Source organism: Ranitomeya variabilis, chromosome 1, assembly GCF_051348905.1.
Source record: "Ranitomeya variabilis isolate aRanVar5 chromosome 1, aRanVar5.hap1, whole genome shotgun sequence".
Lineage (NCBI taxonomy): Eukaryota > Metazoa > Chordata > Amphibia > Anura > Dendrobatidae > Ranitomeya > Ranitomeya variabilis.
This window is the reverse complement of record NC_135232.1, coordinates 791,801,633-791,828,280: the sequence shown is the minus strand read 5'-3', so window position 1 is coordinate 791,828,280 and position 26,648 is coordinate 791,801,633. Positions and strand designations below refer to the sequence as shown.

General features: G+C 46.8%; 1 protein-coding gene across 1 annotated transcript in view; it reads right to left on the bottom strand.

Annotated features, from left to right (window-relative positions):
• LOC143784679 (la-related protein 6-like) overlaps positions 1 to 26,648 on the bottom strand; it is a 105,039-nt gene that overhangs the window by 6,286 nt on the left and 72,105 nt on the right. Inside the window, exon 3 of the mRNA XM_077273198.1 lies at positions 5,325 to 5,532. Within this exon, the coding sequence (XP_077129313.1) occupies positions 5,325 to 5,532 (208 nt within the window). The remainder of the gene's footprint in view (positions 1 to 5,324; positions 5,533 to 26,648) is intronic.

Below are 26,648 nucleotides of genomic sequence, written 5' to 3'. Positions count from 1 at the left end.
AGCGGACCGTCGTGAGCAAAACACGTTACATGTAGCGTTTTTTGGTCCCGACGGTCCGCCACAACACGGCGCAACCGTCGCATGACGGTTGCGACGTGTGTCAATCCGTCGCAGTACGTCGCTTAATGCAAGTCTATGGGGAAAAAACGCATCCTGCAAGCACTTTTGCAGGATGCGTTTTTTCGCCAAAACAACGCATTGTGGCGGATTGCAGTTAACGCCAGTGTGAAAGTAGCCTAACTTTTCCTAAGAACATTGCCATTAATCAATAATTGTATCTAAACATCCTCCAAGAGCAACTTCTCCCAAACTGATGAACGTTGCTTTATCCCAACATGTTGGGGTACCATTTCACAAGGCAAAGTGATAACTAAATGGCTTGGTGAAGAAAACTGACTTTTTTATCCCCCTGGACAGAAAACTAACCAGATCTCGATCCTATTGAAAATTTATGGTCAATCCACAAAAAAAACAGGTGGACAAAAAACAAAAAAACAGAAATTGGAATAAACTCCAATCACTCATTAGGCAAGAATGGGTTGTTATGTTATCAGTAGGGATGTGACCGAGAAGCGGATATCTAGTATGTCAGGACAAATTGCACAAGTCCTGAAAAAGTTTCAGCAGTGCTCAACTCAAATTTTGAGTTTTTGAATAAAATTAATGTATTTGGCATAGCTCTTGTATTGCAGAAAAAAGCCATTATCCATCCCCTTAAGGTTCATGCCCACCTACCCTAAAATGCCCTAAAGAATGACAGACCAGTCTTTTGGATTGAATTTGCCAAAACAGCCTTTATTAGAAACACAATAAAAACAAACATTTCAACTAAGGAGGTTCTTGGAGCTCAAAATGTCTGGTGGTACTCAAGACGTAGCCTTCTTGCATTATCCCCAGTCGCGATCGCGAGCTTGGAGGAACATATATCGCTGGAAACCCATTGCCTTATCACTTTCTCCCAGGGACCCTACGCTGTAGAGTCCCAAAACTGACAACAAATTGCAAAACACAATTCTACTCTGCCAAAATTTGCAAACAAATTTGGCCCCATAGATATAATTCGACATGCGGAATCTTCAATTGTTGCCTGTAAAACTTTGCAATTAAATTTTCTTAATCTGGACCTCTCCACTCAGCGCTGCAATTTTACTGTCAGACATCCTGAACTCCATCCGCACAGAATCAATGGTGATGCAAAAAAATAAAATAAATAATTGAAAAAATGATTAACTGACGAGATCCTAACAAAGTCACATACCCATTCTAGGAATGAACTGAATGTTTGGACAATGTTTTGAACAAAATTGAGCAGCCCATTAGAAAGCACAAATCCATAAAATATCCACCGTCACAAAAACAACTCAACAAATATAAACTCTCGAGACAAAAGGGCAATCGAAAACCAAACTCTTTTTGCTAAAAGCGCCCCAGTGTTCACCAACTGTCACATCAATAGAGGTATAAACTATGGAGCAGAGGTCCAGGACTAGGCCATTGTTTATTAAATCCCTTTTCGAGCAAGACAGATGGTGAAAGACAATTTATTCTGCTCCTTCCTAGGTACCACCCGAAGCAGCAATACTACCAAGTTGGGAAAGGTAAACGATGCAAAAGGTCCCACCACTCAATTTGCATAATCTTAATATATTGTAAACACCATATGCATACAATTGCTCATTTTGCCTTTCTACCCAGCCAGTTCTTCTGTTTTCCATTAGGTCTAAGACATCACATGATTAAAAACTGATTAGCTGAACACTTCTAAGCTCTATATAGAAACAAGAGGTCAATTTTCAAAGCATGACTCATCAGTCACTGCAAAGTCAATGGCGGGGGGAGGGGTTAGCAGCTAGGGCAAGAGTTGGAGAAGAATGATTTCTCCAAGGACAAGACACTTCCTGTTTGTACATAGAGCAAAGAAAAGATAATTAGATGCTAGAAGGGCAACATGAGCAATTTTTAGTGCCACACAGTACCATATAATAGGATGACTGCAATATATTAAAAAAGGATAAAAACTTTGATGGGAATGCTTCTTTAAAATCAGCCACCACCTATGCTGCTCCTCTTCCTCATACCTACCTCTATTTGTTTCCTTTATCCAGATTAAAATTTCTCCCAAGGTAGAAAAAAAAATATTTCCATGTATTTGGAGTGCCCCCACTGCCGCAGGGCCGAGGGGTAACCGGTACCGGGCCTCTCTGTCTCGGTTCTGGGATTGTCACGGTGGCTAGACCCGGTCCGTGACCCTGCTTAGGGGCGTCCAGTGAAAGTTGAGAATGATGTGGTGTGGTGCAGGTCACGATGAATAAGGAGGACACCAGGTTGCAGTCTCTTTACCTCTTTACTGAAGGCTTCAGGATCCTCAATCCGGAGTACGGTTAACAGGGCTGTCTGAGACCGGCCGGTCCGATGGCACTTCCAGAGTTCCCTTTGCAGGTTGAAATCTGTGCCTACCTTCTAGCGCTTGTGTGTTGTAGTCCTTCCCTGCTTAGCACCACAGGATAGTCCTCACAACTGTTGTGTCTGTTTCTGAAGTTCCCTCACAACTGATTCTGAGGTTCTTCTCCGTCCCCCAGATGATATGGCTAGGACGCACCCGTATGACGGGTAGGCCTGGAGTTCTTCCGGGACCCTAGAGTCACCCCTCTCCAACTGTTGCCCCCTATGTCTGCTTAGGTGATTTGGGTGAGACAGCCCGCCTATAACTGACTGTCCTGCCGTAGGTTTGAAGGCCTGGAGCTCAATACTTCCTCTGCGTTTCCGGCCACCGGCTACGCGCCTCAGTAGGATGTTGCCTCGGTCTTACAGCACGACTCCTACTGGTGTTATCTCCTTGTTGCGTTGATCTCGTTTCTCACTCTTCACAATAAACCTCGCTTCTTGTCCTTTCTTGGGGTACCGCCGCAATGAAGTGCAGGTGCGGCTCCTTAACGTTCTTTCTGTTCGCTAGGCCTCTGTCAGGATCCCACCCCTGACAGGGACCCCCCTGAATCTTCCCCTGCAACACCCTCTGCCACAGGATGTTGCCTGGTTCCAACAAAGTCAGCTTTCTGTCAAACTTCCTATCTAACCCCCAGTTTTACCAGATTGTGAGGAGTGGCCTAATACATAGCACCCTTAGCTCCCCCTGGAGGCCAGACTGTGAAGTGTATTGGTGTCTGTGATACCTGGTCAGGTGAACTCCTTCAGTGCCATCAGACGTACCAACACTCCCCTTAGCGGCGGAGCATCAGTACTGCAACGACCAGGACTCTGGGGCGCTGCATATTTGCCCATCAAATTTTTTTCCTTTACTTTTTCAATGGGCTTAGAGAGGACCCACAAAATTAAAAAACCTCCTTTTGCACCATTGTCCAAAATGATTTTATTTCCATCCTCAGTCTGTACTGACACCGAAACACTATCCCAACTTATAGCTTCCCCCACAGGAAGATCAGCAACCTGCCCTGAGACATTGCACCCAGAAACGCAAATTGGGAACCCTGTTAGCCCACTACTTAGGTAAAAAGACTTCAGTAACTTCTTTACACTCCCAGCAATATTCCAGAAGCTCCTTTCCCCTCTCTAAATCCTGTAACTCCACAGTAAGCCAACTAAGGATACTTCCCTATGATAAATCCTAGCTAAATTTTGCCCAAGGGGAAATCCATGCTGGAAGAGGATAGACACCACAGAGCGAGATAATCAACAGGCTACAGTGATGATTGAAAACCATTAGAGGAAACTCCAGCATTCAGATGTTCATCATACTGCTATGCAGAGCTTAACCCTTCAGTGGACAATCCACTACCTTCAGAACAGGCCACACAGCTTCACCCCAGACGAACATCCTGGAAGCCTGCTGCTAGCTGCATGCAGACCCTGTGCAATCCACCAACCATCTGCAGCACTCCACTTTGTTGCCTGGTAAACGCCAGTCCTTCCAAATCAGGTGCCACATGTAGACAGGAATCACTTGTAGTAAAGCAGTCCCATTGACTGGAACCTCAATGGATGAACTCGCTGCCAGTAGTGATGATCGAGTATACTCGTTGCTCGGGTTGTCTCCGAGTATTTGTGAGTGCTTGGAAATTTAGTTTTTTTTTACGCAGCTGCACGATATGTGGCTGCTAGACAGCTTGAATACATGTGAGGATTCCCTAGCAACCAGGCAACCCCCACATGTACTCAGGCTGGCTAGCAGCCGTAAATCATGCAGCTGCGTCGACAAAAAGTAAATCTCCGAGCACTCACAAATACTCGGAGACCAGCCGAGCACGTTTGGGAAAACCCGAGCAACGAGTACTCGCTCATCACTAACTGCCAGGTTGGGGGAAGCTGAAAATTGAGAGCAAGTAGACCCAGCCACCTGGCAAACTACAGGCCTACACTTCATGAAAGCTTTCATGTCGTCAAGACCTGAGATCTGCAGCAAAAGTGGGCATGGTGAAGTGAAGGGTCCTTGGTGGGGTCCCCTGTAGCACAGATGAGGCATTGGAGCCATGTCAAGAGGTGTTTCCAGTGGCCGTGCCATGCATGTTCTCCTCGGTGGTGCAGTTGAAGCCACATACATGGCATAATGCCCTCCAAGAATCTACTGAACGCACAACCTCAGCCAGACTCAACCACCACCAGCTGCAGCCCTGAGCTACTCCAGGATATCTTATACCACCACCATTGCAAACCAGGCCACTAGAAAAGAAGAGACCAGGATGTAGGTGAGGCATGGGGAACTTTTCTAGTGGTACCTACATGTAGTTTGAAATCCCAACCATATATGGATGCTTCTGCTGATCCCAGCCCCTCAACCATTAATGCTATAAACCCCAAACACACATTAAACTATTTAACCACAAAGCAGCATTATAAAATGGAGTCATTGGTTTCCCCTATATAAAGTTTCAAGCGAATTTGTTCGTTGGATCATCCCCCCCTAAGCTGTCTATAGGGGCATGCAGTCATAGAAAGTTGAATAAAATTATACCTTCATATCTGCGATCCAATGTCTTATTCCAGAGAAATCTACATTTTTCTTATATGTAAATGCATTGTTTAGGACAATGGGCTGGACACTGGAGGCAGATTCTCATGCAGATCAGAGATTATTTTAAATGAAAACTTACTTAGAATTGTCTTCCAGTAACCATTGACACATCTGAGTAAATAAACCAACATTGAAGCAGCAAACTTTTATAAAACCAAAATTTGTCTCAGTATTCTGCTTTCAGATAAGGTAGCAAAAACCTCGTGCCATTTTAAAATACTACTAACTGGAACAATACAAAATATGATCCCGTCTAATGTGCTACTGTACTTTGCCACAATGGAATACAAATACATACCTTTTTGAAGGAAGTTATTAACTTGATGCTTACATAGCCCATTTTGTTTTTTTGGACGTGTTTGAGTAAAAATGCATCATTCGACAAGTTTTCGTCTGACAAGTAGAATTCCACTGTGTTTACAATTTTGTAGATTAGTTTCAAATCAGGAATTGAAGAACCATCATATGAATCATCATCCAAAGTGTCATACAAGTCACAGAAACTTCTGGAAAGGGATTACATGCATAAAAAAAATACAAATCTGTTACTTACATAACATTCATATAGCCAGGAGGGGCATATCTGGTGAATTATGGTATAACAGCTTTGAAAAAAAATAAATATTTAAACAAGAAAAAAAAATGGAAAATTTATGCACAACTCGAAGTTGTGTCTAAATTTTACGAATTTTGACATCTTTACACCAGTTTTTCCCAGCTACGCCAAAATGGGCAGAGCTGGGGTGGGATAGAGGCGCAACAGGTGTGTGATGCTGTAAGGTCACGTTCTTACCCCTGAAAATATCAATTGTGTCATGTATTGTAGAGTATATGTTAGCATAGGGTAAGACATAGGTTAGGGCATAGATAGCGACTGTAGTTAGATAGCGACATTATGGTAACTTTGGAGTTAATGTTTGGGATTAGTCCATAGTTGGAGGGGATTAGTGTAAGACCTCTTTCACATGTCAGTGTCTCAGGTATATGTGATGACAGTTTTTACACCTACCGGAGCCACTTACACACAGACCCATTCATGTGAAGGGGTCTGTGAAAACGTCAGTGTGTTTCCACGGACCGTGTGTCCATGTGACTCACACGTAGACATGTCCGTTTTTAACAGCATCACAGGCCACAAAACGTCCTGCACACGGATGCCACACTGGGATGTGATCCGTGTGGCACGTCCCGGTGCATGAGAAGCAGCGGTACAGTAAGTGCTGTTTCAGGCACTGAAGACTGCTCTTATTCTCCCCTGCTCTGTTAGTGATCAGGGGACACTGCGGTAGTGGTTGTTCCGGTACTGGAAATATCAGGACATGTGAAACCGGCCTTAGGGAAAGAGATGACTTCCTAGTAGTTAGACAGATAGGGACTAGTTCAAGTAGAAGTAGGAAGTGTCTGTGAGCAGAGCGGTCCTTGAGGGTGAACTATAGCAAAGGAGACTAAGGGACAAGGGGTAGCACGACCTGGAAGTGACTGAAGAGGCAGAGTGGCCTTATGAGAAGTGAGGGAAGTTTGAATAGGACACCAAGCCATGAGAATCCTTGAGCTTCGTGAATGCAGAAGATAAAGGGACTGAATTTGTGGGACTAGTGGGTGGTTCCGAGGGGTAGATCCAAGGCGCCAGTAGTGGAAGAAATAGGATGGGAACCTCTGATCAGGTAGGACTATGGTGACAACCTGTGACAATGTAGGGTGAAACGAATGACAAAAGATTGCCTGGCACTTCCAAGCTAGTGTGAACAGGTGCATACTAGGAGCAGCCATCTCCATATACAATGAACAAAAAAAGTTGCACTCTGTAGTGCTAAAGCATGTCAATATGAAATATGCATAGCAATACTGTAACACCCCAAGGCCCTGGTTATAAATATATATATATATATATATATAATATATATATATATATATATATATATATATATATATATACACACACACACACAGGTCCTTCTCAAAAAATTAGCATATAGTGTTAAATTTCATTATTTACCATAATGTAATGATTACAATTAAACTTTCATATATTATAGATTCTTTATCCACCAACTGAAATTTGTCAGGTCTTTTATTGTTTTAATACTGATGATTTTGGCCTACAACTCCTGATAACCCAAAAAACCTGTCTCAATAAATTAGCATATCAAGAAAAGGTTCTCTAAACGACCTATTACCCTAATCTTCTGAATCAACTAATTAACTCTAAACACATGCAAAAGATACCTGAGGCTTTTAAAAACTCCCTGCCTGGTTCATTACTCAAAACCCCCATCATGGGTAAGACTAGCGACCTGACAGATGTCAAGAAGGCCATCATTGACACCTTCAAGCAAGAGGGTAAGACCCAGAAAGAAATTTCTCAACAAATAGGCTGTTCCCAGAGTGCTGTATCAAGGCACCTCAATGGTAAGTCTGTTGGAAGGAAACAATGTGGCAGAAAACGCTGTACAACGAGAAGAGGTGACCGGACCCTGAGGAAGATTGTGGAGAAGGACCGATTCCAGACCTTGGGGAACCTGAGGAAGCAGTGGACTGAGTCTGGTGTGGAAACATCCAGAGCCACTGTGCACAGGCGTGTGCAGGAAATGGGCTACAGGTGCCGCATTCCCCAGGTAAAGCCACTTTTGAACCATAAACAGCGGCAGAAGCGCCTGACCTGGGCTACAGAGAAGCAGCACTGGACTGTTGCTAAGTGGTCCCAAGTACTTTTTTCTGATGAAAGCAAATTTTGCATGTCATTCGGAAATCAAGGTGCCAGAGTCTGGAGGAAGACTGGGGAGAAGGAAATGCCAAAATGCCTGAAGTCCAGTGTCAAGTACCCAGTCAGTGATGGTGTGGGGTGTCATGTCAGCTGCTGGTGTTGGTCCACTGTGTTTCATCAAGGGCAGGGTCAATGCAGCTAGCTATCAGGAGATTTTGGAGCACTTCATGCTTCCTGGCACCTGCTCACAGTGCCAAAACCACTGGTAAATGGTTTACTGACCATGGTATTACTGTGCTCAATTGGCCTGCCAACTCTCCTGACCTGAACCCCATAGAGAATCTGTGGGATATTGTGAAGAGAAAGTTGAGAGACGCAAGACCCAACACTCTGGATGAGCTTAAGGCCGCTATTGAAGCATCCTGGGCCTCCATAACATCTCAGCAGTGTCACAGGCTGATTGCCTCCATGCCACGCCGCATTGAAGCAGTCATTTCTGCCAAAGGATTCCCGACCAAGTATTGAGTACATAACTGAACATTATTATTTGATGGTTTTTTTGTTTGTTATTAAAAAACACTTTTATTTGATTGGACGGTTGAAATATGCTAATTTATTGAGACAGGTTTTTTGGGTTATCAGGAGTTGTAGGCCAAAATCATCAGTATTAAAACAATAAAAGACCTGACAAATTTCAGTTGGTGGATAATGAATCTATAATATATGAAAGTTTAATTGTAATCATTACATTATGGTAAATAATGAAATTTAACACTATATGCTAATTTTTTGAGAAGGACCTGTAAATATATATATATATATATATATATATATATATATATATATATATATATATATATATATATATATATATATATATATATACATACATACATACATACATATTTTTTTTTTATTTTTTTTTTAATTTGCTCAGCCACACTCCTCTCTTACCAGCTCCGCCTAAGCTGATGTTCCATGACGAGCTCCTGTCTGGCAATCTCCGACTCACTGACTGACTTTCCCTCCAGATATATATATTGGTCTGGAGGGAAAGTCAGTCAGTGAGTCGGAGATTGCCAGAGAGGAGCTTGTCATGGAACATCAGCTTAGGCAGAGCTGAGACTGGGCTACCTCCATGGCAGAGTGCAGACACCGGAAGCCGGAAGACCCTGCCTGTACCTGTGATCCGGTGCCCTGGACTGTGGCTGCCTGAAGTCTTCAGTAAACTAGGTAAAGAGACTGCAAACCTGTGTCCTCCGTTCTTTACTGCACCACTCACCATCCTCATCTACACACTGCGAGCCCTGGGGACCTACTTCACCTGTGGGAAGTTATACCATCTTAGCTGCCATAACATCACCCCAGCAGACCACTTTAAGCAGCGTCGGTCCCTTCTGGCCGAATAACAGGTGGCGTCACGAACACAAACTTTATTCACAAATCCCTTTAAAGACTTTCCCTTTTGCTTGGGCGCCCAGGGCCACGGACCGGGTCACTGCCACTTTGACTACCCCTTTAATAGCTACCGGACCCATTACCGAGTACCCGACGGCCCTGGCGGGCGTTTCAATAGGACTCTGGATACTAGGAAAAAACAGATTCTTAGCACATAATATGGGCAGCACTGTGGCTCAGTGGTTAGCGCTAGGGTCCTGGGTTCAAATCCCACCAAGGACAACATCTGCAAGAAGTTTGTATGTTCTACTCGTGTTTGCGTGAGTGTTTCCTCCCACATTCCAAAGACATATTGATAAGGATTCTAGATTGTGAGCCCCAATGGGGACAATGCCAATAATGTTTGTAAAGCGCTGTGGAATAAATGAGCAAAATAAATAAATAATTTGGCCAGTTCATACATGCCCAGTAGGGTTGAGCGAAACGGATCGGTCATTTTCATAAATCGCCGACTTTTGGCAAAGTCGGGTTTCGTGAAACCCGACCCGATCCCAGTGTGGGGTCGGCCACGCGGTCGGCGATCTACACGCCAAAGTCGTGTTTCCTATGACACGTTCAGCGCCATTTGTCAGCCAATGAAGGTGGACGCAGAGTGTGGGCAGCGTGATGACATAGGTCTCAGTCCCCACCATCTTAGAGAAGGGCATGACAGTGATTGGCTTGCTTTCTGTGACGTCACAGGGGCTATAAAGGGGCGTGCACGCCGACCGCCATCTTACTGCTGCCGAGCTGAGCATAGGGAGAGGTTGCTGCCGCTTCGTCAGAAGCAGGGATAGCGTTAGGCAGGGTACATTAACCCCCAAACCGCTTGTGCTGTAGCGATTTCCACTGTCCAACACCACCTTTTCTTTTTTTCTTTGCAGGGACAGTGGAGGCTAGATTTCTGTGCATCAGCTCTATAGCTTATAAGGCTCCCTGATAGCTGCATTGCTGTGTGTACGCCGCTGTGCAAATCAACTGCTTTTTTAAAAGCAAAAATCCTGTTGCTCCTTCCTTTCTGCACAGCTATCTTGTTTGTTTGTCCACACTTTTTGTGTGCAGCAGTCCTTTTTATTGCTGCCTGCCATACTTTTCAGAGATTATTGTAGGGAGATAGTAATTGTAGTACAGTCCCTTTTTTTTTTTTTTAAATATCTTCCAGCCACTTTTAGCCCCTGAAACTGTGTAGTGTAAAACAGTGGGCCTGTATTTTTCTGCACTGTCCCACACCTGAAAAGGGAGATTAATATTGCCAATCAGTGCATCTGCGCCAGTCGTGTCTGTGGTATCTCTGTCAGTCATTTTGTGCCACAGAAACTATACTGTCATACATTGGGCCTGATTTATTCACTTGTCTCCCGTATAAAAAAAAATTAACATAAAGGGAGAATAATATTGCCAATTCTGTGCATCTGTGCCAGTCTTGTCTGTGGTATCTCTGTAAGTCATTTTCAGCCACATAAACTATATTGTCATACAGTGGGCCTGATTTATTCAGCACTCACCCACACATAAAAAGGGAGATTTATATTCACAACAAGTTAACATACACCTTCTACCTTGTTTTTCAGTACCATATAACGGTTGTTAGTTTGGTTACATTTTCCCAAGAATGAGGAAGGCTGGTGGAAGAGGTCGTGGCCGTGGGCGGTCATTGCCATCTGGTAATGCTGATGCTGGTGATGGTGGTGCTGGTGGAGCATCGGGTGGTAGAGGGAAAATCAAAATAGCACCTAAGTCTCGAGTTGCTGAGCCAGCATCATCGTCCGGCTACACAAGGCCTCGAACACTACCTTTTCTTGGAGTAGGAAAACCGCTGATAAAGCCGGAGCAGCAGGAAAAAGTTTTGGCTTTCCTTGCTGACTCTGCCTCTAGCTCTTTTGCCTCCTCTTCGCATAGTTCAAAATTGAAAAGTAGCCAGTCGTCGGTGGATGCTCCCGGTCAGGAACAAGTTGATTCCTTGTGTCCTTCCCCCAAAACAACAGTGAAGGATGCGTCAGGCGACACAACAGTTTACTCCATGGAGCTCTTTACACATACCGTGCCTGGGTTAGAAAGGGAAATAGTTAACAGCCCACTACAAGATGATTCGGACATGGATTGCACTGATGCACAGCCACAGCTAGATTCTCATGCTGTTCCATCGACTCACATCACTACATTGCCCTCGCAGTGTACTGAGCCAGAAACTGACCCAGATGAGACGATGGTGCCCATTCCCAAACGTTATAGCACCTTACACGGTGACACAGAGATAGCTGAACATGAGATTGAAGAGGAGGTGATAGATGACCCAGTTGTTGACCCAGATTGGCAGCCATTGGGGGAAGAGGGTGCCGCTGGCAGTAGCTCAGAAGCGGAGGAGGAGGATCGGCAGCAGCCATCTACATCACATTTGCCTTCATCTGGCAGGCCCGTCTCTGGCCAAAAAAGTTTGGCAAAACCAAAACCAGTTTTAGGACAGCGTGGCCATCCGGTGAAAGTAACACAGCGTGCAATGCCTGAAAAGGTATTCCATAGTAGGAAGAGTGTAGTGTGACAATTTTTTACCCAAGATCCGAATGATGAGTGCAAAGTTATCTGCAACAAATGCTCAAAAACATTTAGCAGAGGGAAGAATCCCCACAATTTAAATACAACGTGCATGCTCAGACATGTAACCAGCATGCACTTGCAAGCCTGGAATAACTCCCAAACGTCCCCTACCGTTGGTGAACCTGCTCAGAATCCAGGTAGTCAGCAACGCTACATCGCTTCCCCCACTGTAAGCCCACCGGTTAGAACAACAACAGCAGCAAATGTGGAGATGTCGTCGCTAGGGCAAAGCAGTCAGGGAATCAGAAGTTTATTGGTAGGAAACAGCATGTAGGCCTACATCGAGAATACCATCACCAACCCTCTCTCAATCCGCCATGTCCACCACCACCGCAAGTCCCACCATATGCACCTCGCCAGTCCAACTCACCCTCCAAGAGACTCTCATTGAGAAAAGAAAGTACTCACCCTCTCATCCGCGTACACAGGGTTTGAACGCCCACATTGCTAGACATATCGTTAGAGATGATGCCCTACCGCTTGGTTAAAAGTGAAGCTTTCAAAGCCTTGATGGCCTATGCAGTACCACGCTATGAGATACCCAGTCAACACTTCTTTTCGAGAAAAGCCATCCAAGCTCTCCACCAGCATGTCAAAGACCGCATTCTCCATGTGCAGCGCCCCAGAGTCCTGGTCATTGCAGTACTGATGCTCCGCCGCTAAGGGGAGTGATGGTACGTCTGATGGCACTTAAGGAGTTCACCTGACCAGGTATCAGAGTCACACTTTACACTTCACATTCTGGCCACCAGGGGGAGCAAAGGGTTCTATGTATTAGGCCACTCCTCACAATCTGGTAAAACTGGGGGCTAGATAGGAAGTTAGGCAGAAGCTGACTGGGTTGGAACCAGGCAACATCCTGTGGCAGAGGGTGTTGCAGGGGAAGATTCAGGGGGGTCTCTGTCAGGGGTGGGATACTGACAGTGGCCTAGCGAACAGAACAGAAGGTTACGGAGCCGCACCTGCACTTGAATGCGGTGGCATCCTAAGAAAGGAAAAGAAGCGAGGTTTACTGTGGAGAAGTGAGAAACGAGATCGCAGCAAAAAGGAGATAAAGCCAGTAGGAGTCGTGCTGTAAGATCGAGGCAACATCCTACTGAGGAGCGTAGCCGGTGGACGGAACGCCGAGGAAGTATTAGGCTCTAAGCAATACTTCAAACAGTGGCAGGACAGTTAATTTTAGGTTGGCTGTCTCACCTAAATCACCTAAGCAGACATAGGGGGCAATTGTGGGAGAGGGGCGATGCTAGGGTCCCGGAAGAACTCCAGGCCTACCCGTCATACGGGTGCGTCCTATCCATATCATCTGGGGGATGGAGAAGAACATCAGAATAGATACGAGTTGTGAGAAAGAAGAACATCAGAAACAGACACAACAGTTGTGAGGACTATCCCGTGGTGCTCAGCAGGGAAGTACTACAATACACAGGGGCTAGAAGGTAGGTGTAAGAGGGTGGTGCTGTTATGGATAATAAGAAACACGCTGTCACTTTAAGAGGCTGCATCCCCTTGTCTTATGTGATGGTATGTTCTGCTGTTCTCCCCTACTCTTGTTGTTGCTATGGACTGGTCGGGGCTGTGTGGAGGAGGTGGAGCTGAGCAACGAGGAGGAAGAAGTTTCGAGAGGGAACTGAGTGAACTGTGAGCTGTTCTGTCTGCAAGGAAGAGTCGTTGGTTGCAAGAAAGATTACACAGCTTGAGACAAACTGCGATTGTTAAATAGACTTTCCCGGTTGCAGCGAAGGGTGGCTGTTCTGTGCTGGTTTGTGGAGCCACGAAGATACGGAGAAGGGGACTTACGGTTTCCAGGAGCAAAGAGAAGGCCACGCTTTACAGAGCCGACAGGAATCCGTGCGCACCTCCGTTCTGGACTTTGGGGGCCCCCTGGGACTCGACCTGTGTCCCCAACATCACCGTGAGTCTGTTCCTGTCTGGTGCACCAGTTAGGGCCTAGTGCAGGCTTCAGTAGTTATAACATGGTAGCCGTGTGGCCTGTGTAGTAAAGGCCAGGGAGATTATATGCAGAGTAGCAACGATATATGTTTTTATTGTGTAAAGTGGCTTGTGAGATAGATTCTGAGTTTTGCAATTGCTTAAGCACTGCTATTTTACAGACAAATCGACTCATGTGCATTACCTTTTGTTATTGTAAACCCCTGTTTGCACCTTCCTTGTCCTTTCCATTTTCTGTCCCCCAATAAATCTATCCTTTGTAATTTGCACCTCATCTTGTGTACAGTATTCTTCCTGCACCGTGGTGGTCACCCGGCCATCGCTTCATAGGCACTGATTTCCACCTGCAAAGGGAACTCTGGATGTGCCTTCGGACCGGCCGGTCTCAGCCAGCCCTGTTAGCAGTACTCTGGATTGAGGATCCTGAAGCCTTCAGTAAAGAGGTAAAGAGACTGCAACCCTGTGTCCTCGTTATTCATCGCGACCTGCACCATGCAACATCATCACAGCTTTCATTAGACGCCCCTTAGCAGGGTCACGGACCGGGTCAGGCCACCGTGACAATCCCAGAACTGAGACAGAGAGGCCCGGTACCGAGTACCCGTGGCCCTGCGTCAAGGGGCGCTCCAACTTGGCGTCACGAACAGGATCTACTTAAGCCTGAAGAATCAGGTCATGTGTGCCTTGGAACTGTGTCTGAATTGTGCTTGAACTGTGACTTATTGCAAAGACTGTGTATTGCCGATTCCCGCCCAAACCACCGCCATTACAGCGCTAAGAGGAGCGCAGGAGAACAAGGGCATGGAAGTGGGCGTAAACAAGCTGAAGAGCGCGAAAGACAATGGCCGCCCAGTTTAAGTATTTCTGCCCCTTGAGGACATGTCCGTCAGCAGCCGAGATCCGCCTCCTGATTCTCAATGGAGGGCGGAGACAAAGAAAGCGAAACCGCCCACGAAGGAGAGAGAGGGAATAGGACAAAGAAGAAGTCAGCCACGTGGAGGACGCCATGGCCAGCCACCCGGAGCCGGAGCGTGGGGTCGGAGCAGAGGACTCCCCCAGCTACTCGGAGGGGCACTGTAACCAGGCCTCCACCGCTGATGCGGATTTCCTGCAGGCCGGAGTGGAAGAGCTCAGTGACCAACTCCTGTGGACGCAGCTGAGCACTGAGGACAGGTGGAAGAACTTCATCGGAACCCTCACCAGACGCCTGTCGGCAGCCTCGTCTGGTCCGGAGCAGGAAAGAAGTTCCAGCGCTCTGAAGCCAGAAAGCAAGGCCCTGCCGGAAAGTGAGATGCTGCAAACAGAGATGACAACGTCGCAGCACAAGGCCCCGCAACCAGCGTTCCAGACCCCAGAGGAGGCAGAGCAGACCGGCACCGGAGGGACCGCATCTGAAGCAGGTATGAAGGATGACCCTGCCCTGATGACCGACACCACTCCAGCGACTGCTAGTGCCACAGCTACTGACTCCGTTCCAGTGACTGATCTTGCAGCAGCCGCTACCTCTGCCGCAGCAAATGCCTATACTCAAGCTACGCAGACCTCCATCGCTGCGCATGACTTAACCGTACATGAAAGACGGATTAACGGCATTTATCCAGCACTGGGTGTAACCCTGGACCTCACCCTCCCCAGTCCAGGAAGGGTTAAGTGCAGGGTGCAGCCCTGGAAGCCGTCCAACTAAACCTCGGAAACCTGAAACTGTAAATAGTTAACTGTTTGTTTGTCTGCTGTTTTGCTGCTAAAACCCGACTAGGGTTAATTCTTAAAGGGATCCCTTTGTTTACCCGGGATCCCTATTGCTTTTTATTTTTGCTCTTGTTTTTATTTTTGCTTTTGTTCACCAATGTTACAAAGACTGCCGAATCATGGACGGTGAATGGTTCACAAACTGTATTGTAAATAGTTCGCACCTTCTTAAAGGTGTCCCTTACCGGATTTACAAGAGGGAGAGCTTTGTGAAGAGACTGTTCCTGAGTACAGTATGGAAGCTCTTGCCTTAACTGGAATTGCAGATAGAGAGAGTCTGCATTACTTCAAAGAGACTTGGTTCCCTCTTAAAGGGAAGGTTCACTAGTTGCACTTAAAGTAAAATGTTGCCTTAAAGAAAGTAGATAGTAATAATGTTTTACATAGGAGTAATATGTAGTTAGCTAGACAGTTATAGAGAATGTTTGATAATGTTGCTAGAGATTGAGGACAGGAAGTAAACCCGTAGGGGTTAGTAAGTGAGTCCTCCTGAGAGCCATAGAGAGATGGCTCAGTGATCCTGTACTAAGAGAAGAGGCAGTAGGCCTGGGCAGATAGAGATAGACAGGCGGTCCTGCATATGAAAAATCAAAGAGTAAAAAGAAGAGTGTTGCACTTAGAAGAGAGAAATAAAGAAAAAGTTGATTTATATTTTAGAGTTTTACAGTAAGCCTTTAGTGGGTTCAGCGTATACGTCCTTAAAGGAAAAGTTAAACTATTGTTCAGAATTTGCACTTAGTAGAATACCCGGCTGGGTAATAGAAGTTATTTATAGTATGTCATTTAAAATATTTAACCATGTTTTATTTGTAACGTTCAAGAGTCCTCACCTCCCATAAAGGGAAGCACTGTTATTATTACTTATTACTTGTTTATTGCATTTCAAAATTTGTATGTCTTTTGCTGACATGTATTGTTGCTTTCTTCCCAGTCCGGGAGTACTGGATTTAACCGGGGGGGGGGGGGGGGGGGGGGGGGGGGGAGTGCAGCGCCCCAGAGTCCTGGTCGTTGCAGTACTGACGCTCCACCGCTAAGGGGGGTGATGGTACGTCTGATGGCACTTAAGGAGTTCACCTGACCAGGTATCACAGTCACACTTTACACTTCACATTCTGGCCACCAGGGGGAGCAAAGGGTTCTATGTATTAGGCCACTCCTCACAATCTGGTAAAACTGGGGGCTGGATAGGAAGTTAGGCAGAAGCTGACTGGGTTGGAACCAGGCAACATCCTGTGGCAGAGGGTGTTGCAGGGAAAGATTCAGGGGGGTCTCTGTCAGGGGTGGGATCCTGACAGTGGCCTAGCGAACAGAAGGTTACGGAGCCGCGCCTGCACTTGAATGCGGTGGCATCCTAAGAAAGGAAAAGAAGCGAGGTTTACTGTGGAGAAGTGAGAAACGAGATCGCAGCAAAAAGGAGATAAAGCCAGTAGGAGTCGTGCCGTAAGATCGATGCAACATCCTACTGAGGCGCGTAGCCGTTGGCAGGAACGCCGAGGAAGTATTAGGCTCCAAGCAATACTTCAAACAGAGGCATCACAGTTAATTTTAGGTTGGCTGTCTCACCTAAGTCACCTAAGCAGACATAGGGGGCAATTGAGGGAGAGGGGCGACACTAGGGTCCAGGAAGAACTCCAGGCCTACCCGTCATATGGGTGCGTCCTATCCATATCATCTGGGGGACGGAGAAGAACATCAGAATAGATACGAGTTGTGAGAAAGAAGAACATCAGAAACAGACACAACAGTTGTGAGGACTATCCCGTGGTGCTCAGCAGGGAGGTACTACAACACACAGGCGCTAGAAGGTAGGCACTGATTTCCACCTGCAAAGGAAACTCTGGATGTGCCTTCGGACCGGCCGGTCTCAGCCAGCCCTGTTAGCAGTACTCTGGATTGAGGATCCTGAAGCCTTCAGTAAAGAGGTAAAGAGACTGCAACCCTGTGTCCTCGTTATTCATCTCGACCTGCACCACGCACCATCATCACACCTTTCATTGAACGCCCCTTAGCAGGGTCACGGACCGGGTCTAGCCACCGTGACAACCCCAGAACTGAGACAGTGAGGCCCGGTACCGAGTACCCCGCGGCCCTGCGTCTGGGGGTGCTCCACATGCACTGAGGGAATCAGTCAGTAGAAAGGTGCACCTCACAACTGATGCATGGACCAGTAGGAATGGTCTGGGACGTTACGTGTCCATCACGGCACACTGGGTTAATGTGGTGGATGCAGGGTCCACAGGGGACAGCCACAGTGGGACAGTTCTGCCTAGCCCACGGTCTAGGAAACAGTTGGCTGTAGGCGTTCGCCACCCTTCCTCCTCCTCCTCTTCCAGCCGAAGCGAAAGCTCGTCCACAGAGTGCAGTTGCACGACCAGTCCATCTGCAGCTGCCAGTGTTGCACATGAGGTGTCCCATTATGGAACAGCTAGTGGTAAGCGTCAGCAGGCTGTGTTGGAAATGAGGTGCTTGGGCTACAACAGACACACCGCGGAAGTTCTGGCCGAGTTCTTGCAGCCAGAAACGCAGTCATGGCTGGGCAGTGTACATCTTGAGGCAGGCAAGGTAGTCAGTGATAACGGGAGGAATTTTATGGCTGCCATAGCCCTTTCAGAACTGAAACACATACCTTGCCTGGCTCACACCTTGAACCTGGTGGTGTAGTGCTTCCTGAAAAGTTATCCGGGATTACCAGCCCTGCTCCTCAAGGTGCGACGACTTTGCTCTCACATCCGCCGTTCGCCCGTACACTCCAGCCGTATGCAGAACCATCAGCGATCGTTGAAGCTTCCCCAGCACCGCCTAATAATCGACGTTGCAACAAGGTGGAACTCTACACTGCACATGCTTCAGAGGCTGTGCGAACAGAGGCGTGCTGTCATGTATTTGTGGGAGGATACACATACACGGGCAGGCAGTTGGATGGCAGACATGGAGTTGTCTGCTGTGCAGTGGTTGAAGCTCCAAGACCTCTGTCAAGTCCTTCAGTGTTTTGAGGAATGCACACGGCTGGTCAGTGCAGACGACGCCATCATAAGCATGAGCATTCCACTAATGCGTCTGCTGATGCAAAGTTTGACGCACATTAAGGAGCAGGCGTCTGCAGCCGAGGAGGAGGGAAGCCTTGATGACAGTCAGCCATTGTCTGCTCAGGGAAGTCTCGGGGACGAGGTTGTGGACAAAGAGGAGGAGGAGGAGGAGGAAGATGGGGATGATTATTTATGGGAGGAGGAAGCATCTCAGGGGGAATAGAAAGTGTTGGTGGTGCAAGGTCAGGTACAGGTTTTTTGCGGGAGACAAGTGATGTGGATTTGCCAGAAAGTGCTCCTCAACCCAGCACAAGCATTGATTTGACACCTGGAACATTGGCCCACATGGCTGATTATGCATTGCGTATCCTAAAAAGGGACCCCCGCATTATCAAAATGATGACCGATGACGATTACTGGTTGGCCTGCCTCCTGGATCCACGCTATAAAGGGAAATTGCAAAATATCATGCCACATGAGAACCTTGAGCAAATATTGGCTACCAAACAAGCAACTCTTGTAGACCGTTTGGTTCAGGCATTCCCAGCACACAGCGGCGGTGATGGTTCTCACACGAGCAGCAGGGGGCAACATGGCAGAGGTGTTAGAGGGGCACAAATCAGAAGTAGCATTGGACAGAGGGGTTTTATGACCAGGTTGTGGAGTGATTTCGCAATGACCGCAGACACGACAGGTACTGCAGCATCGATTCAAAGTGACAGGAGACAACATTTGTCCAGTATGGTTACTAACTATTTTTCCTCCCTTATCGATGTTCTCGCTCACACGTCATTCCCCTTTGATTACTGGGCATCTAAAATAGACACCTGGCCTGAATTGGCAGAATATGCATTACAGGAGCTTGCTTGCCCAGCTGCTAGTGTGCTATCAGAAAGAGTATTCAGTGCTGCTGGTTCAATACTGACCGAAAAAAAGACTCGTCTGGCTACCCAAAATGTTGATGATCTAACTTTCATTAAAATGAACCAATCATGGATTTCTAATTATTTTGCCCCACCTTTCCCCGCTGACACCTAGCTTTCCTGTAAAAAGGTCTTGCTTTTGGACTCGTCTTACTGACTGCTCCAATTTCTCCATTTGCAGCTGCTGTATGTCCACCATAGGCCTTTTTTACACCTCCCTAAATGGAATGACTCCCCCCACGGGGCCGTGGTCACCACTTGGCGCAAGCACCCGTGCGAGTGCCGTTTGGCTAAACAGGTGGGTGTGCCCACTTTTGGGCGACGGCACTGGCCCAGGGTCCCTCATAGTACAATGAAGTGTCTCTGGCGGTGATGGTGCACACCCAACGTCAGACACACCATCGTAACATGAGGGGCTCTGAGCCAGTACCGCTGCCCACAAGAGAGTGTTCCCCCCCAGCTCAAACAGTGCTCTACCACTTGCAAAATTACCTCTCACTGCTCCACCACTGTTTAGTCTGTGCTGTTAAATCCTTCAATGGCACTGCCAATACCAATTTGTTGACATCATTGTTGATAGTAAAAATATTCAGGGGCCCTGCCCTACATTTACACCAGTTAATACTTTGCGCCAACTACCACTGTCTGCAAGTCAGCAGAGGAGCCCACCCCTGTACCTAGGTTTGCCATCTGTTTATTTGTGAATTTTTTGGGGGGCCAGACATTAACCTCACTTTATTATTTTGGCTTACTAACTGTGTCAGACACTACTTACAGTTGTCCTCCACTGAACAAAGCTAGGCCGCCTGCGTACTCCTGCAACTTATTTTTAACTGCATTTTGGCTATTACTTTTTTTGCCCTACTAACTGTGTCTGCCCCTCGGTGCAATCGTCCTCCGCTGACCACACCAATGTTGCCTGTGTACCCCTGTAACCTATTTAAACCTGCATAGAGCCTACATTTTTATTTTAGGCCTAGTTAGTCTGTCTGCGGTCCCTCCTTGCAATCGTCCTCCGCTGACCACACCAATGCTGCCTGTGTACGCCTGTAACCTTTTTTATACTGCATTGAGCCAACTTTTTTGTTTAAGGCCTACTACCTGTGTCTGTCTGCGCCACTCAATACAGCTGTCCTCCTCTGAAAAAAGCTAAGCTTCAATTGTCAGGTTTTCAGCCTATAGGAATTTGAAAACTGCATTGGGCCTACTAGTTTGGTTGGGGCCTACTAACGCTGTCTGCCGCTCCAAGGTGTTCTCCAGGTTTACTTACCTGGGCTTCAATCTTCAGGCTCTCATTAAGTAGTTGGTAATATAACACTGCAGTTGGCCTACTAGTTTGGTTGGGGCCTATGTTGTGAATTAGACTTCTTGGCTCCCTCTGGTGGTTATTAGTGATATGACTCTGGGATTTTCTTTCCTCAGTTTGCACCCACCTGGGTCGTTAGTCAAGGGGTGTTGCTATATAAACCTCCTGGATCCTTAGTCCAGTGCCTGGCATCGTTGTAATCAGATCCTTTTTGTTTGCTCCTATCTGCTGGTCCTGGTTCGTGCAAAATTAAGCTAAGTCCTGTGTCATGATTCTCAATGGCGAGAGAACATAGCCCAGCATACATGAGAACTAGCTCTTGGAAGATGGAAACTATACTGACCATGAACTAAACCTGCCGCACAACTAGAAGTGGCCGGGTAGCATGCCTACGTTTTTTTATCCCTAGATGCCCAGCGCCAGCCGGAGAACTACCTAATCCTAGCAGAGGAAAAGACAGTCCTGGCTCACCTCTAGAGAAATTTTCCCAAAAGGCAGACAGAGGCCCCCACATATATTGGCGGTGATTTTAGATGAAATGACAAACGTAGTATGAAAATAGGTTTAGCAAAAATCGAGGTCCGCTTACTAGATAGCAAGAAGACAGAAAGGGCACTTTCATGGTCAGCAGAAAACCCTATCAAAACACCATCCAGAAATTACTTTAAGACTCTAGCATTAACTCATAACACCAGAGTGGCAATTTCCGCTCACAAGAGCTTTCCAGACACAGTAACGAAACAGCAGCTGTGAACAGGAACAAAATGCAAAAACACACAAGGACAAAAGTCCAACTTAGCTGGGAGTTGTCTAGTAGCAGGAACATGCACAGAAAGGCTTCTGATTACATTGTTGACCGGCATGAAACTGACAGAGGAGCAAGGTTATATAGCGACTCCCACATCCTGATAGGAGCAGGTGAACAGAGGGGATGATGCACACAAGTATAATTCCACAAGTGGCCACCGGGGGAGCCCAGAATCCAATTTCACAACAGTACCCCCCCCCCTCAAGGAGGGGGCACCGAACCCTCACCAGAACCACCAGGGCGATCAGGATGAGCCCTATGAAAGGCACGGACAAGATCGGAGGCATGAACATCAGAGGCAGTGACCCAAGAATTATCCTCCTGACCGTATCCCTTCCATTTGACCAGATACTGGAGTTTCCGTCTGGAAACACGAGAGTCCAAGATCTTTTCCACAACGTACTCCAACTCACCCTCAACCAACACCGGAGCAGGAGGCTCAACGGAAGGCACAGCCGGTACCTCATACCTGCGCAACAATGACCGATGAAAAACATTATGAATCGAAAAGGATGCAGGGAGGTCCAAACGGAAGGACACAGGGTTAAGAATCTCCAATATCTTGTACGGGCCGATGAACCGAGGCTTAAACTTAGGAGAAGAAACCTTCATAGGGACAAAACGAGAAGACAACCACACCAAGTCCCCAACACAAAGCCGAGGACCAACACGACGACGGCGGTTGGCAAAAAGCTGAGTCTTCTCCTGGGACAACTTCAAATTGTCCACCACCTGCCCCCAAATCTGATGCAACCTCTCCACCACAGCATCCACTCCAGGACAATCCGAAGATTCCACTTGACCGGAGGAAAATCGAGGATGAAACCCCGAATTACAGAAAAACGGGGACACCAAGGTGGCAGAGCTGGCCCGATTATTGAGGGCGAACTCCGCCAAAGGCAAAAAAGCAACCCAATCATCCTGATCCGCAGACACAAAACACCTCAAATATGTCTCCAAGGTCTGATTAGTCCGCTCGGTCTGGCCATTAGTCTGAGGATGGAAAGCAGACGAAAAAGACAAATCTATGCCCATCCTAGCACAGAATGCCCGCCAAAATCTAGACACGAATTGGGTCCCTCTGTCAGAAACGATATTCTCCGGAATACCATGCAAACGAACAACATTTTGAAAAAACAGAGGAACCAACTCGGAAGAAGAAGGCAACTTAGGCAAGGGAACCAGATGGACCATCTTAGAGAAATGGTCACACACCACCCAGATGACAGACATCTTATGAGAAACAGGCAGATCCGAAATAAAATCCATCGAGATGTGCGTCCAAGGCCTCTTCGGGATAGGCAAGGGTAACAACAATCCACTAGCCCGAGAACAACAAGGCTTGGCCCGAGCACAAACGTCACAAGACTGCACAAAGCCTCGCACATCTCGTGACAGGGAAGGCCACCAGAAGGACCTTGCCACCAAATCCCTGGTACCAAAGATTCCAGGATGACCTGCCAACGCAGAAGAATGAACCTCAGAGATGACTCTACTGGTCCAATCATCAGGAACAAACAGTCTACCAGGTGGGCAACGATCAGGTCTATCCGCCTGAAACTCCTGCAAGGCCCGCCGCAGGTCTGGAGAAACGGCAGACAATATCACTCCATCTTTAAGGATACCTGTGGGCTCAGAATTACCAGGGGAGTCAGGCTCAAAACTCCTAGAAAGGGCATCCGCCTTAACATTCTTAGAACCCGGTAGGTAAGACACCACAAAATTAAACCGAGAGAAAAACAACGACCAGCGCGCCTGTCTAGGATTCAGGCGCCTAGCAGACTCAAGGTAAATTAAATTTTTGTGGTCAGTCAATACCACCACCTGATGTCTGGCCCCCTCAAGCCAGTGACGCCACTCCTCAAAAGCCCACTTCATGGCCAAAAGCTCCCGATTCCCAATATCATAATTCCGCTCGGCGGGCGAAAATTTACGGGAAAAAAAAGCACAAGGTCTCATCATGGAGCAGTCGGAACTTCTCTGCGACAACACCGCCCCAGCTCCGATTTCAGAAGCGTCGACCTCAACCTGAAAAGGAAGAGCAACATCAGGCTGACGCAACACTGGGGCGGAAGAAAAGCGGCGCTTGAGCTCCCGAAAGGCCTCCACAGCATCAGGGGACCAATCAGCAACATCAGCACCCTTCTTAGTCAAATCAGTCAATGGTTTTACAACATCAGAAAAACCAGCAATAAATCGACGATAAAAGTTAGCAAAGCCCAAAAATTTCTGAAGACTCTTAAGAGAAGAGGGTTGCGTCCAATCACCAATAGCCTGAACCTTGACAGGATCCATCTCGATGGAAGAGGGGGGAAAAAATGTATCCCAAGAAGGAAATCTTTTGAACCCCAAAAACACACTTAGAACCCTTCACACACAAGGAATTAGACCGCAAAACCTGAAAAACCCTCCTGACCTGCTGGACATGAGAGTCCCAGTCATCCGAAAAAATCAGAATATCATCCAGATACACAATCATAAATTTGTCCAAATAATCGCGGAAAATGTCATGCATAAAGGACTGGAAGACTGAAGGGGCATTTGAAAGACCAAAAGGCATCACCAAATACTCAAAATGGCCCTCGGGCGTATTAAATGCGGTTTTCCACTCATCCCCCTGCTTGATTCGCACCAAATTATACGCCCCACGGAGATCAATCTTAGAGAACCACTTGGCCCCCTTTATACGAGCAAACAAATCAGTAAGCAGTGGTAACGGATATTGATATTTAACCGTGATTTTATTCAAAAGTCGATAATCAATACACGGCCTCAAAGAGCCGTCTTTCTTAGACACAAAGAAAAAACCGGCTCCTAAGGGAGATGACGAAGGACGAATATGTCCCTTTTCCAAGGACTCCTTTATATATTCTCGCATAGCCGCGTGTTCAGGCACAGACAGATTAAATAAACGACCCTTAGGGTATTTACTACCCGGGATCAAGTCTATGGCACAATCGCACTCCCGGTGCGGAGGTAGTGAACCAACCTTGGGTTCTTCAAAAACGTCACGAAAGTCAGACAAGAATTCAGGAATCTCAGAGGGAATAGATGATGAAATGGAAACCAAAGGTACGTCCCCATGAGTTCCTTTACATCCCCAGCTTAACACAGACATAGCTCTCCAGTCGAGGACTGGGTTATGAGATTGCAGCCATGGCAATCCCAGCACCAAAACATCATGTAGATTATACAGCACCAGAAAGCGAATAACCTCCTGGTGATCCGGATTAACACGCATAGTCACTTGTGTCCAGTATTGTGGTTTATTACTAGCCAATGGGGTGGAGTCAATCCCTTTCAGAGGTATCGGAGCCTCCAATGGCTCCAAATCATACCCACAGCGTTTGGCAAAGGACCAATCCATAAGACTCAAAGCAGCGCGAGAGTCGACATAGGCGTCCGCGGTAATAGATGACAAAGAACAAATCAGGGTCACAGATAGAATAAACTTAGACTGTAAAGTGCTAATTGAAACAGACTTGTCAGGCTTCTTAGTACGCTTAAAGCATGCTGATATAACATGAGTTGAATCACCACAATAGAAGCACAACCCATTTTTTCGTCTAAAATTCTGCCGCTCGCTTCTGGACAGAATTCTATCACATTGCATATTTTCTGGCGTTTTCTCAGTAGACACCGCCAAATGGTGCACAGGTTTGCGCTCCCGCAGACGCCTATCGATCTGAATAGCCATCGTCATGGACTCATTCAGACTCGCAGGCACAGGGAACCCCACCATAACATCCTTAATGGCATCAGAGAGACCTTCTCTGAAAATCGCCGCCAGGGCGCACTCATTCCACTGAGTAAGCACAGACCATTTGCGGAATTTTTGGCAGTATATTTCAGCTTCATCTTGCCCCTGAGACAAGGACATCAAGGCCTTTTCCGCCTGAAGCTCTAAATGAGGTTCCTCATAAAGCAACCCCAAGGCCAGAAAAAACGCATCCACATTGAGCAACGCAGGATCCCCTGGTGCCAATGCAAAAGCCCAGTCTTGAGGGTCGCCCCGGAGCAAGGAAATTACAATCCTGACCTGCTGTGCAGGGTCTCCGGCAGAGCGAGACTTCAGGGACAAAAACAATTTGAAATTATTTTTAAAATTTTGAAAGTGAGATCTATTCCCCGAGAAGAATTCAGGCAAAGGAATTCTAGGCTCAGACATAGGTGCATGAACAACAAAATCTTGCAAATTTTGTACCTTTGTGGCGAGATTATTCAAACCTGTAGCTACACTCTGAAGATCCATTTGAAACAGGTGAACACAGAGCCATTCAAGGATTAGAAGGAGAGAAAGAGAGGAAGGCTGCAGTATAGGCAGACTAGCAAGTGATTCAATTAAGAGCACACTCAGAACTAGAGGAAAAAAAAAAAAAAAAAAAAAAAATTGTAGCAGACTTCTTTTTTCTCTCCTTTCTCAGCCAGTAATTTAACCCTTTTTTTTGGGCCGGTCAAACTGTCATGATTCTCAATGGCGAGAGAACATAGCCCAGCATACATGAGAACTAGCTCTTGGAAGATGGAAACTATACTGACCATGAACTAAACCTGCCGCACAACTAGAAGTGGCCGGGTAGCATGCCTACGTTTTTTTATCCCTAGATGCCCAGCGCCAGCCGGAGAACTACCTAATCCTAGCAGAGGAAAAGTCAGTCCTGGCTCACCTCTAGAGAAATTTTCCCAAAAGGCAGACAGAGGCCCCCACATATATTGGCGGTGATTTTAGATGAAATGACAAACGTAGTATGAAAATAGGTTTAGCAAAAATCGAGGTCCGCTTACTAGATAGCAAGAAGACAGAAAGGGTTTTCTGCTGACCATGAAAGTGCCCTATCAAAACACCATCCAGAAATTACTTTAAGACTCTAGCATTAACTCATAACACCAGAGTGGCAATTTCCGCTCACAAGAGCTTTCCAGACACAGTAACGAAACAGCAGCTGTGAACAGGAACAAAATGCAAAAACACACAAGGACAAAAGTCCAACTTAGCTGGGAGTTGTCTAGTAGCAGGAACATGCACAGAAGGCTTCTGATTACATTGTTGACCGGCATGAAACTGACAGAGGAGCAAGGTTATATAGCGACTCCCACATCCTGATAGGAGCAGGTGAACAG